The following is a 13,380-nucleotide window of genomic DNA, read 5'->3' as shown; positions in this document are numbered from 1 at the left end:
CCCCTCCCCTCCCCTCCCCTCCCCTCCCCTCCCCTCCCCTCCTCTCCCCTCCCCTCCCCTCCCCTCCCCTCCTCTCTCTGCCTCCTGTCCATAAGTTCCCTAAGATTGTGGCTGGTGTCCCTGCCCCAGGCCTCCCTCCTCCCTCCCCACCCCCACCCCCCAGTCCATCCAATTCCCAGCTGACTCGTCTTTCCTGGAGCTTTGCTTTCATCATGTTACTTCCCTTCCACAGGAATGACAAAGCGTGAGTTATAGAGGGTAACACAGCAGAACTGGAAACTACTGATCAAAGCCCTTCATTGTACAGAAGGGAAAATGAGTCTCGTAAGGGAAAGGATTTACCCAAAGTCCCCAGTAGAGCCTGGAAATCCAAATTGCACTTGGCATTCACGGTGCCCTTCCCTCTAGTTCAGTCCTACTCATTCACTCATTTATTCATTTAACGGATCTTTTCTGTGCCAGGACAATTCTAGGCATTGGAGACACAGAATGGACAAAACAGGCAAAGATGCCTGCGCATGCGGAGCCAGGCTCTGACGGCAGGCGAGAGGAAATGGTGAATTAGTCAGGCAGCTGGTCGGGCGTGTTGGGAGTGCAGAAGGGGTGGGGTGAGGGGATTCTAATGGGCAGTCAGAGGTAGCACCTGAGAAGCACCTGGAGGGTGTGGTAGTGAACCTCATCTCAGTCCTCAGAACACTCACCCCGCTCAGGGCCTAGAGTGAAGGGAAACTGGACCCAGACCTCCTAGGGGTAAAGAGGAGGAAAGGGGCTCCTCTGCCCTGGGCCACGTGGCTGCTTGGCCTCTAACCTGGGTGTGGGCCCTGGGGTTTTGAATCCTTGAGGCAGCTCTGTGTTCCAGCCTCAGAGCCCTGCCCAGCCCTGCCTCGCCCACTCCCCAATGAGGCCGCCTCTCTTGTCCGATCTGGCCTTCTGACTCAGGGGCACGTGAAACTTCCTCCTTCTGTCCCCAGGCAGGACAGTCATCAAGACAGAGTGGAGCCTGAACTGAGCCGGGCACCCCCTTCCTGCCGCCCACCCCCTCTGCACAATGCTGACGACTTTGCTGGGAGGCCAGCCAGGCCGCGTGCCTGGTACTGGCGAGCCTTTCCTCGCCATTGGGATCCCCTGCCCGGGACTCTCTGGGGGGCACACTGGATGAGAGGAGGTCGGATACTTTGGTTTCAAATGCCAGCTGTGCGCCTCCTACTAAGAAACTTTAAGCAAGTTCCTTAATTCCTCAGAGCCTCACGGTTCTCTCCTACTGAAAAACAAAATAAATATCTGCCTGGCTACAAAATAATGTGGAATGCAAACTCTAACTGAAAAATAAAATGAAAATAAAACAAAACAAAACAAGCCTACCTTCACCCCGGAGCAAAGCTTGGCCAGTGTCCTGTGCTCGAAGTCCCAGACCAGGCAGAAATGTGAAAATCTTCATAAAGAATTTTCTTCTTAACAGGGAGGATAGTGTATTGTTAAAAAAAAATGGTATAAATAAAAAATGCCTGGAGGATAAGAAATCTTGTAAATTAAGAGCACTAAAAAAAATAAAAATTTAAAAGACAATAATAGAAGGGATGGAAGGAAAAGATGATATCTCCAAAACTCAGAACAAAATGGAAAAAAAAAGATGAAAACTAAGAGAGAAAGAATATGAAAATGAGATGAACACATTAGGTTCCACATCGGACTAATTAGGGAGTTCTAGAAAAATGGCGGGGCGGGGGTGGGGCGGGGAGAAAATGGAGGAGCAATTGTCAGACAAGGAATGCAGGTCCCAGAACTGAAAAACGTGGGCCCACAGTGAAAGGTCTATGGAGTTCCCAGTGGGGTAAACAAGGACAGGCCAGGTCCGCCGTCAAGGGGGGACTTCCTGTGGTGAGGCCGGACCACAGGAGGACAATCTGAAAGCTTAGGTGGGGACACACGTACAGATTTTAGAACCAGAATAGCCTTGGACCATGGGTAGGACACTGTCTCCCTCCTTCCAGCTCTGCATCCTCAGAGTCTGTATTGGGAAGACCCTGAAGATCATCTTTCCTGTCTCTCTAATGACCTCCAGTTGCCTTGACCTTCCCACCTTATTCCTTAGCTGGGCCCCAGCCCTGCCTTTCTGTTCCCTGCCCTCAGGGTCAGTTTCTGAGCAACAGGCCAACCAGCGTCTGGAAGCACTCCCTGTCCCCACCCATGGAGGGCCCCGCCAGTGCCTGCCTCCCACCCCACGGTCACGGAGAGCCCCATGTGACTGTCTGAGGCAGATGTTTCCTGCCCCCGGGGGAATGCTGTGTCAGTGCCCAGGCGAGCCCCCTGAGCTGCATCTCCCTGCCCAGCGATGGGTCCCAACCTGCTCCTCCTGCTGCTGCTCCTGGGACTCGCAGGTAAGCTTCAGAAAGAGCAGTACTCTGGGCCCTGCATAATCTGTTCCATGCCTAGAAATAATCGACATTATTGTGCTAACAATAACAAGTGTAGGGCCCAGAAGGTGGACCTCTAGGTCCCTGTGTCCCTATGCCAGTGGGTGGGCTAGGAGGTTCCCCCAACGCCTGTCTAACACTCCCACATCCTTTCCTTCCCTAGGCCAGGGCTCAGCTGAGGAGCTGCAGGCACCCATGGGGGGCTCCCTTCAGGTGCACTGTCTCTACGGACTCCAGGACCTCAAAGCTCGGAAGGTGTGGTGCCGGTTCTTGCCGGAGGGGTGCCAGCCCTTGGTGTCTTCAGCAGTGGATCGCGGGGCCCCAGGGCACAGCCGCACATTCCTCACTGACCTGGGGAGTGGCCTGCTCCAGGTGGAGATGATTGCCCTGAGGGAGGAGGATGCTGGGGAATACGGCTGTGTGGTGGAGGGAGACACTGGGCCCCAGACAGTGCACAGAGTGACTCTGAAAATCCTCCCTGCAGGTGAGTTGTCCTAGGCTGCCCACTGCTCCTCTGAACTGCCCTCCCTCCACCCACCTACTGCTCCTGGCTCCTGGGGTGGGGACCCTGGGATAGAGGACTCAGGAGGAGACATTCTTTTGACAGCTCCGCAAGGAACGGAAACCAAACTGGGTGAGAAGTCTTAGATAAAACAGCCAAATGCAGCTCCTTCCTCCCCCCTGCACAGGCTGGTCTACCCTAGGAAGGCAGAGCCTCTTCCCCACCCATGGCCTTGGCCTCCTCATCCAGCATTTCCTACATACTTGATGCTAATTTTTTCCTTGGAAATGTTTTAAACAAAGTTTTAATTTGGGCACATGAGCTTGAATTACTCTTTTATATCATCCAGTTTTTTTTAATTCCTATAATAATGGCTTCGATGACCTGAACATTACTGAATTCGTATCTTATTTAACTGTATAAGTCTTCACCGAGAATCTAGTGTGTGTCTCACCTTGAGGCAGGCATGGGCAATGCATGAATTACTTCAACTCATTCGGTTTTAAAAATGGGGGAAGTGTCATTATTATTTAAGCTAATATTCTCAAACCTAATTTCTAGTATAGAAAGCACTTTTTTTTAAACAATAGATTTCACTCACACAGGCTATAGCTACCTAATGTCTAAGCGTTAATTTAGACAAAACTTGAAAGTATTAAAATTATTTTTCCCAGAAAAATAGGATGTTATTAAAAAATGTTCTGGAGGGAAAATGGTCCGCTAGCTGCTGAAGGAGAGACTGCTGGTAACTTTCTCTTAGGGATGCTGACATTTTTTCATTTTCAGGTCTCTTCTCAGGTTATTTGTGCCCAATCCCCAAATAACAAATCAAGAAAGGCATTTCCCCCTGTCTGTTAATTAAGTGGATGGACTAAGTTGTCATGAGAATCCCTCTTATCTGGAGTCCATGATTACTATTTTATGTTTAAAAGTGCACTCCTGTTCATCCGAGTCATCTTTGTCCTTCCTTGACACTCGAAGGCCTGGGAGCTCAAGGTTGTAACTCCTGCAATCGTGAGAAGACAAGGTGCGCTGGAGGAGGGGCAGGGAGGCAGGACCTGCACTGGCAGGTGTGGGGCCCCAACAGCTGTAGACGACGCATGTTTGGGCAGGCAGGTGGAGCACGGTGTCCAGGGAGGATGTGGGGGCAGCTCAGGTAAGCTTTTCATTTCAGGGAGGTTCCTCCGTGGTGGCTTCAAAGCCGCCAGGACAGCAGGACATAAGCAGCAAGACTGGGGCCACAGCACCTCGCTTTCCTGGTTTGGCATGGGGGGCGGGGAGTAGGAATGGTGGCCCTCTTGAAGAACAGGGTGAGGCTGCCCTCCCAGAGAGACTAGAAGGACTGGCCAGGTTCCCAAGACAGATCTTCAGGTCCAGAGAAGCCAACCCTAAGTCCCTCAGACTGAAGTTGAGCACGTTGTAGGGATGACAGAAGCGTTGTCACCAAACTGGGTCTCAGGATCTGGGCATTCCCTCAGCAAGGGTCAGTTGGCATGTGTCACATTAGGGCTGACCCTGCAGTTCTTTAGATGCTGAGGGCAGAGCTCGGGGTGGGGCTCAGCCAGCCTGCAAGGGGCCACATGGCGGCAGGTGTGTGAAGAGAGCTGGGTCGCTGTGCTGAGCCCTTTAGAGAAATAGGAAGGAAGCGGGTGGGAGGTGGCGGTAGAGGGGAAAGTGGACATATTCACAGTCAGGTGAAGCATAAAGAATGCCATTCCCTGGCCCCCAGTATGAGAGGCCCCTAAGGAATACCCCAACACCCTCCCCTGTGTTTCTCACTGCAAACCTCTCCTTCCTCAGCTCTATTCCCCCATCGTGCAGACCTCAACAGGCCCTTAACCCTGCTCCCAATGGGTATATGCTCACTAAATATTTCCTTCTGACTCAGCTCCTGGCCTGAACGAGGAAGAGGAGGTTGACAGTTTGGCTGAGGACCTTTCCTTAGACCCTGTAGCCAGTGCCAGCCCTCTGGAACCCAGGCAGGATGAGAAGAGGTACAGACAAGAACGGTGTCTGGGTGGCTGGACAAGGGTGATGGTGAAGATATGGCTTGTTTAGAGCCTCAGACTAAACCAAAGAGAAACCCTATGATTCCTTCCTTTCCTGGGGAACTTCTGATGAGGCAGCTAGGCAGACAGACAGACATACCTCTCTGTCCCAGTTCAGCAACAGTCCCTTCACCCTGCAGGGTCTACAGTCAGAATACCCTGGTCATGTGTCTATTCTGCCCCACCTGTGCCCACCCTCCTCATTCTATTCCCCAAATCTCCCTCTCCCAACCATGGCTCGCCAAGAACTGTACCCTGTGTCATTGCTCCAGGATTCCTGGGTAGCAGCCGCCAGGTAGGTTGAGGGCCAAGCTCACCTGTCCCTTTGTGTCCCTCAGCATCCCCCTGATCTGGGGCTCTGCGCTGCTGCTGGGCTTACTGGTGGTGGCAGTGGTGCTGTTTGCTGTGTTGGCCAGAAAGAAAGGTAGGTAGTGGTCCATTCTCCTACCCCAGCATGGCCCCTCTGGGCCTGTTAGCCAGTCTTGCGGACAAGGCCAGGAATGTAGGTCTACCCCCTACAGAGGGGCTTTTCTGGGCATTAGCAATTAGCTTGTCTGGGCATTAGCAATACCTACATTCTAGGTCTGCCCCCAGACCCTGGAATTCCCATGGCTGAGGGGCAGAGGGAAGGAAGGAGATTCAGTGGGAGCAGGTCCCGGGAAAGACAGGAACTGGGAAGGGCGAGGGAGGGGCATTACAGACAGGGGACTGGAGAGGTGGGGAAAAGGTCTTCTGGAGCTAGGGTGAGCGTCCAGGCAGGTTTGGACCAGAGCTGTGAAAGCAGTAAGTGTGCGTGGGGAGAGTCAGGGCAGGCTGGGAGAGGCTGTGGAGTCCCGGGAGAGAGGTTCAGTGGTGGGAGTGGGGAAGGTAAGTCCAGACTTGGAAAAAGGAGCCGATGAGGGGATGGGCTTTGAGCCAGGACGGGAAGCAGACTGTGCTGCTGTCCTCTGTCTCGGCAGGGAACAGGCTTGTTTTCTGTGGCCAATCCCAGAGCAGCGAAGCTCCAGGCATGGTAAGAGGCCTCTGCAGGCTCCCAGCCAATTTCCCCAGGCCCTCCACCTGCCATGTTCACTGAGGGGTCCCAGGCTGATGGGGTGGAGAAAGGATTGGGCCTAGTTGGGGTCCAAACCATCTTCCTAAATGTTATAAACTTGGTACTGATCGTTCCACCTTCCCACCTTGGTATCCCACCTTCCCAGATTTGGGGAAAAACTTGGGGCTTAAAAATCTTCAAGAAGCCCTCTTTCCCACTGAGATATTCAGGATTTGAGAGACAGATCCAGTGTGGTCCTGGGATTTGCCCCAAAGGGAACTGGGACTGAGGAAGGTGCCCTCTCTTTCCCTGATTGGCCTGCTTTTGTTATAGGCACCCTCCTCAATGGTCCACGTCGGTGATTCTGGACTGGCTGTAGATGTGCCGTCGAACATCCCATATGCGAGGCTCGACTCACCGCCTTCCTTTGACAATACCACCTATACCAGCCTACCTTTTGAGCCCCCAGCAAGGAAACCCCCATACCCAGCCCCATCCTCCACACCCCCTCTGACCTGCTCCAAGCCTGTGACATATGCCACAGTCATCTTCCCTGGAGGGCATAAGGGTGGAGGGGCCTCCGGGGAGCCAGCCCAGGATCCCCCGAATAGCCAGACCCCCCCCAGCTGAGCTGCTCACCGCACTGCGTGCTCACAGGGACCATCCCCGGCCTCCTTCTGTGCGTCCGCCCAGCCCGTCCGTGCCCTGGGTGCTCAGTGTGTCAGAGCAACTGGGGACGTTAGGGCTCAGTGTCCTGACCTTTCTGACCTGGAAAGTGACGATTGGCTGTGACTGAGGTGTCTTGGAGAAGCCTCCCATGCTGGTTCCTCTGCCATTACACCCCTAGGCTAAATAAATGCTAAATGATGATATATGAACTCCTGATGTTTGAGGGGAAAGGGAAGGGCCCAGTCTGACCATTTACATGGCCTGTGAACTGAACAGTCTGGATCATACTGCATGGTCTCCTGCCTGCCCAGCCAGTGGGAAGAGGTTTCACTCCCTGTTCTGGACACTGCGATGCAGTTTCAAGGGGCACGGAGAAGTCTTCTTCAAAAGTATTTCCTGCTTTTCTCATGATACCTGAAAGTATAGATTCATTTCCTTGAGTCTAGAAATCTTTTCTGCTTCTGCCGTACACCTTGTAAACAAGTGACATCTTCTGTTACGACAGCATATCATGGGGAGAGGGGGATAATGATTAAAGGAGACTCAGGACAGCCCTGACCGGAGTGGGTCACTTGGCTGGGCATGGTTCCGCAGAGTGAGAAGTCGCTCCTTCAACTCCAGATCAGGGCACAAACCTGGGCTATGGGTTCAGTGCCTGATCAGGTCATGTCCAAGGAGCAACTGACTGTTTCTCACATCGATATTTCTCTCCCTCTTTCTCCCTCCCTTCTCCTCTTTCTAAAAATAAATAAATAAAATAACAAAACAACAACAACAAGGAGACCCAGGATACATGGGGTGTGAGAAAGGGGGCTGAAAAAAAAAATAGGAATAAGGACAGAAACACAAATATGCATCAATATTATCCCTTGGTAGGACAAAGGATTTTCAAAGACCAGGAGATAAAGACCTTTGCAGACATTAGTTTTGCCAGAGCTGCCTCTCTCAACAGGGTGGCCGTATGGTAGCACTATTCCTTTTGGCCTGAACTCGGGTAGAGCCCAAGTGGAAAATGGGGGTGGGGAGAAGGGGAATGGATAATGAGGGTGTGGCCATGGCTAAGTTTAAATAAAAGCTAGTCCAGGTGGGGGGTGGGAGGGACTCTAAGATTTCTGTGAGGATTTCTTTGGAAACAATTCAATTTGAAGATGCTTGCCCACATTGAGATGAGTGGCCAAGGTGCTCAGGAATCTAGTTGTCCCGCAATCATGGAGAGCTAGGCATAAAGAGGTTTTCCCCATGTGGAAGGGCCCTAAGCTTGGTCTAGGCACCTCAGAAGGGACAGGCAGGGGCTGTGCCCTGGGCTCCAGCTGTATAAACCTAGAGATGCTATTTTTAGGGAGCTATGGCAGGATGTTCTGAGCTTCCCTGATAGAGTCTCCGTCTATGACCGAACCTAAATTTACTTCTGTCCCTTGTGGAGGCAGCAGCTGACCCCGTCAACTAAGTCCTCATTTTTCCTGACTAAGATGACTGAGGACCTGCCTCGTAGGGAGTAAGGGGGTGGAGAATGGGGGAAGAATGAGGGGGATGGGCAGAAAAAAGCCTAAAAAGAACTCCTCTGGGAAAAACAGCCTAGTCTAGATGTATTTTGTACTTTTTGAACCTGACAGAAGTAAAAGTATATTTAGCAGTACGAAGGAAAGCACTAAGGAAGATAACCAATGGGCTGGGGGAGAAGAGGGAAGGATGGAAGAGGAAGACCTCAATTCCACCATTGCTCATGGTAGGAAGTGACTGAATACCAATCAAAGTCATAGTTATACGTAACTTCTAAGATGAAAATACTGACCTAAATTTTATTATAAGAAACACATGAAAACAAAGCAAAGAAAATTCAGGTGACATAGTGAGATGATTGCTTCACATTAGAAGAACCCTTGGAACTCAGCTGAAGAAGTTCCTAGGGGAAAATTCACACCCTTAACAACAAGAACTAAACATCTCACTCAAATAACTAGTTGATTTTAAAGGAGAAAAATAACATAACTAATACATGAATAAAAGAGCTAATTCTTTGAAATGAAATTAAATAAAAAAGAGATAAAGTATTAGCTACCTTACTCAAGAAGAAGGATGAGATAAAAATGACAAGGGGAGCTTTCTCACTAAGATCAGCAAGAAGACAAGGATGCCCGCTCTCACCACTCCTAGTCAACATAGTATTGGAAGTCCTAGCCACACCAATCAGACAAGAAAAAGAAATAAAAGGCATCTAAATTGGAAAGGAGGAAGTAAAACTGTCATTGTTTGCAGATGACATGATAGTGTACATAGAAAATCCTATAGACTCCACCAAAAAACTACTCAACCTAATAAATGAATTTGGCAAAAACAGCTGGATACAAAGTCAATACTCAGAAATCAAAGGCATTCCTGTACACCAACAACGAAACTGCAGAAATAGAAATCAGGGAAAAAAAATGCCATTTGATATAGCAAGAAGAAAAATAAAATACCTAGGAATAAACCTAACCAAGGAGGTAAAAGATCTGTACTCAGAAAATTACACACACTGAAGAAAGAAATTAAGGAAGAAAATGGAAGCATATACCATGCTCACGGACTGGAAGAATTAACATCATCAAAATGGCCATACTACCCAAAGTGATTTATAGATTCAATGCAATCCCTATTAAAGTACCAATGACATATTTCACAGATGTAGAACAAACATTTCAGAAATTTATATGTTACTATAAACGATCCTGAATAGCTGCAGCAATTTTGAGAAAGAAGAGCAAAGCAGGAAGGATCACAATACCTGATGTCAAACTGTATTACAAGGCCATTGTAATCAAAGCAGCCTGGTACTGGCATAAAAACAGACATATAGACCAATGGAACAGAACAGAGAGCCCAGAAATAAACCCAAGTCTCTATGGTCAGTTAATATTCGACAAAGGGGAAAGAAGAATAAAATGGAGTAAAAATAGCCTCTTCAACAAATGGTGTTGGGTGAGCTGGACAGCTACATGCAAAAAATGAAACTCAAGCACCAACTTACACCATACACAAAAATAAATTCAAGGTGGATAAAAGACTTAAATATAAGTCATGACACCATAAAAGTCCTAGAGGAAAACATTGGCAGGAAAATCTTAGATATTCCATGCAGCAACATCTTCACCGATATGCCCCCTAAAGCAAGGGACATAAAGGAAAGAATAAAAAAATGGGATCTCATCAAATTAAAAAGTTTCTATATGGCTAAAGAAAAAAGCATTAAAATGAAAAGAGAACCAACTATATGGGAAAACTATTTGCCAATGATACCTTGGACAAGGGTTTGATCTCCCAAATATATAAAGAACTCACATGACTCCACTCCAGGAAGACAAAAAACCCGATTAAAAAATGGGCAGAAGATTTGAACAGACACTTCTCCAAGGAGGACATACAGAGCGCCCAGAGACATATGAGAAGATACTCAGCATCACTAGCCATCAGAGAGATGCAAATTAAAACCCCAATGAGATACCACTTCACACCGGTCAGAATGGCCATCATAAAGAAATCAACAAACAGGTGTTAGAGAGGATGTGGAGAAAAGGGAACCCTAGTACACTGTTGGTGGGAATGCAGACTGGTACAGCCACGGTGGAAAATAGTATGGAATTACCTCAGGAAACTAAAAATGGAACTGCCTTTTGACCTGGCAATTCCACTGCTGGGATTATACCCTAAGGATCCTGAAACACCAATCCAAAAGAACCTATGAACCCAATGTTCATAGCAGCACAATTTACAATAGCCAAGTGCTGGAAGCAACCTAAGTGCCCATCAGTAAATGAGTGGATCCAAAAACTATGGTACATTTACACAATGGAATTCTACGCAGCAGAGAAAAAGAAGGAGCTCCTGCCCTTTGTGACAGCATGAATGGAACTGGAGAGCATTATGCTAAGTAAAATAAGCCAGGCAGTGAGGGACAAATACCATATAATCCACCTTTAACTGGAACATAATTAACAAAAGAAAAAAGCAAACAAAATATAACCAGAGACAATGAAATTAAGAACAATGTAACAATAGCCAGAGGGGAGCGGGGAGGGGACAGTGGGAGGAAGGGTTTTTAGGCACTACTACAAAGGAACATGGACAAAACCAAGGGGGAGGGTGGAAGCAAGGTAGGGAGGTGGGATTGGCTGGAGTTGGGGGGAGTGGTGGGAGGAAAATTCAGACAACTGTAATTGAACAACAATAAAGTAATTAAAAAGAAAAAAGCTTAAAAAATGACAAGGGGGATATAGTCTTAGGTATAAAGGCAATGAAAAAATGATAAGAGTATTCTGTGCTGGTGGTGAAGTGGGAATGACTATAAAGGGGCCTAAAATAATTTTTTTGGGTGATTGAAATGTTCTCTGTCATGATTATGGTGGTGGTTACATGGGGGTATACACTTGTGAAAACTCTTAGTAAAAATAGATATGTATGTAAACTATATTTTGATAAAGTTGATATTAAAAATATTTGAAAGAGCATTGGTAAATCATTAAAACAATCTTAGGAAAAAGCTCTTTAAAGTATTATACAAAATTGAGAAGCCCTAACATAGTTCATGTATACATTAAAATTGATACATTAAAATAAATTAAGAAAAGACTGATACCTTTTTCTCTGTGACAAAAATCACCATGAACAAAAGACAAAACACAAAATGAAGGGAAATTCTGCATCTCATACAAAGGCAGGGAGTTCATTTCCCTAACCCTTCAAATCAAATGAAAACAAATAATAGGATATGGTAATAGGATATATACATACAGCTCACACAAAAGGAAAAAGAAACACAGTAAAGATATTTAACTTCATATAAGGGAAATGCAAATTAGAAGTATACTAAGAGTGATTTAAACAAAAATGGTGGTTAAAGACCTGTAAAAAATTCTCTCATCCGTAAAAGCAACAAGAAAACTGGTAAAAATAGTCAGACTCCACTTTTTCAGAACTCTGGAAGTTAAACAATGGCTTGCACCAATTCAGGGGATGTTTACTCAAGAAAAATGTGTTTTCCCCTCTTATATGATTTTCAAACACAACTTCATAAAGCACAACTGATGCAAACACCATTTATTAAAATGTAAATTTCATGACAGTAACAATATAAAATGGAAGGAGGGAATGGGCTATAGAGGAGAAAAGTTTTTGTATATTACTGAAATTAAGCTAGTATTAATCTGAACTAGATTGTTTTAAATTAGAATGCTAATTATAATCTCCACAGCAACCACTAAGAAAATAACTCAAAATTATATATTAAAAAAAGCAATAAAGGAATTAAAAATAAAATAAAACAAAAATTACCTATTTAATACAGGCTCTGGCACAAATAATGTTCCTTTTTATTACAAAATCTTTTATTACGAAATCATAAGCATGTAATTCTGTAACATAACAATATCATAGTCAAGCACATGATATGACATTTTAGGTGAAATGTTCAAATTAAAAGTATAAATTATTACACTCACATTATTACCCTGCCAACCACACTCGAGCAGGCATTACTTCTGCCAGGACCCTGCATAATAATAAAGGACAGCAGTGGAACAGAGGGAAAAACATTCGATAAGTAGAAAACAAGAGGGCGGACATTAATCCTATGTTATCAGTAATTACACTGAATGTAAGTAGATTAAAAGGCAGAAATTGGCAGAATGGCTTAAAAAAATACACAATCCAACTATATGCTGCCTATAGGAGACAAACTTCAGATTCAAAACACCAGTATGTTGAAAGTAAAAGAACGGCAAAATATGTACCATGCAAACTAGCTAAAGAGAGTTGGAGTGGCTACACTATTATCAGGCAAAATAGATTTTAACACAAAAACATGACCAAAAAAAAGAGGACAGTTTCTAATGATTAAAGAGTCAATCCATCAAGAAGCTATAACAATCATAATTACATGTGTACCTAACAGTACAGTATCAAAATACACGAAGCAAAGACTGACAGAACAGAGGGGGAAAGAGACACTGAAACAGTAACAGTTGTGGACTTCACTACCCATTTTCAATACTGGACAGAACAAGTAGACAGAATATCAGTAAGGAACTAGTACACATTATAACATTATAACAACATTATAAATCAACTGGACCTGACAGACATCTGCAGAGCCCTCTACCCAACAGGAGCATGTACGTGCAGCACTCTCCAGGGTAACCAAATCTCAATAAATTTAAAAACAACTGAAACCATACAAAGTATGTTTTCTGACCATAATGGAATGAAATTATAAATAACAGAAGTAAATTTTGAAAACTCACAAATACGTGGAAATCAAACAACACACTACTAAATAACAATGGGTCAATGAAGAAATACAAGAGAAACTAGACATACTTTCAGATGGATACAAAAACATGATATATCAACACACGGAGGATACAGCAAAGTCAGAGCCTAGAGGGAAATCCATAGCTGTAAACACCTCTATTAAGAAAGAAGAAAGATCTCAAATCAATAACTTAAAACTTCCACTTGAAGAAACTAGAAACAGAAGAAAAAACTAAACCCAAAACAAGCAGAAGGAAGAAAATAATAAAGATGAGAGCAGAAATTAATGAACTAGAGACTAGAAAATGAATGAAATAGAAAGCAATAGAAAACCAAACCAAACCAAACCAAGATTTGGTTCTTTAAAAAAATCAACAAAATTGATAAACCTTAGCTAGACTGGCCAAGAAAAAAAGAGAAGACTCAAAT

At 45.7% G+C, this 13,380-nt stretch overlaps 1 protein-coding gene across 1 annotated transcript; it reads left to right on the top strand.

Moving 5' to 3' along the window:
* Nucleotides 1–2,243: 2,243 nt before the first annotated feature.
* Nucleotides 2,244–6,860, top strand: TREML1 (triggering receptor expressed on myeloid cells like 1). The gene is made up of 6 exons (XM_024558048.3): nt 2,244–2,378; nt 2,578–2,898; nt 4,805–4,910; nt 5,303–5,388; nt 5,924–5,976; nt 6,331–6,860. Exons 1-6 carry the CDS (start codon nt 2,333–2,335, stop codon nt 6,625–6,627), a joined length of 909 nt encoding a protein of 302 aa, XP_024413816.1. The 5' UTR covers nt 2,244–2,332; the 3' UTR covers nt 6,628–6,860.
* The last annotated feature ends 6,520 nt before the right edge of the window (nt 6,861–13,380 follow it).

Source organism: Desmodus rotundus, chromosome 11, assembly GCF_022682495.2.
Source record: "Desmodus rotundus isolate HL8 chromosome 11, HLdesRot8A.1, whole genome shotgun sequence".
Lineage (NCBI taxonomy): Eukaryota > Metazoa > Chordata > Mammalia > Chiroptera > Phyllostomidae > Desmodus > Desmodus rotundus.
Note: the sequence above shows the minus strand (reverse complement) of the source record. Positions and strands in the feature narration are given on the sequence as shown.

Excerpts from the sequence above, each read along its gene's own strand:
- TREML1 (XM_024558048.3), top strand. The coding sequence starts at position 2,333 with ATGGGTCCCAACCTGCTCCTCCTGCTGCTGCTCCTGGGACTCGCAG. Across the intron at positions 4,911-5,302 it reads CCCAGGCAGGATGAGAAGAG|CATCCCCCTGATCTGGGGCT; the intron begins GTACAGACAAGA and ends TGTGTCCCTCAG. Across the intron at positions 5,977-6,330 it reads GCAGCGAAGCTCCAGGCATG|GCACCCTCCTCAATGGTCCA; the intron begins GTAAGAGGCCTC and ends CTTTTGTTATAG.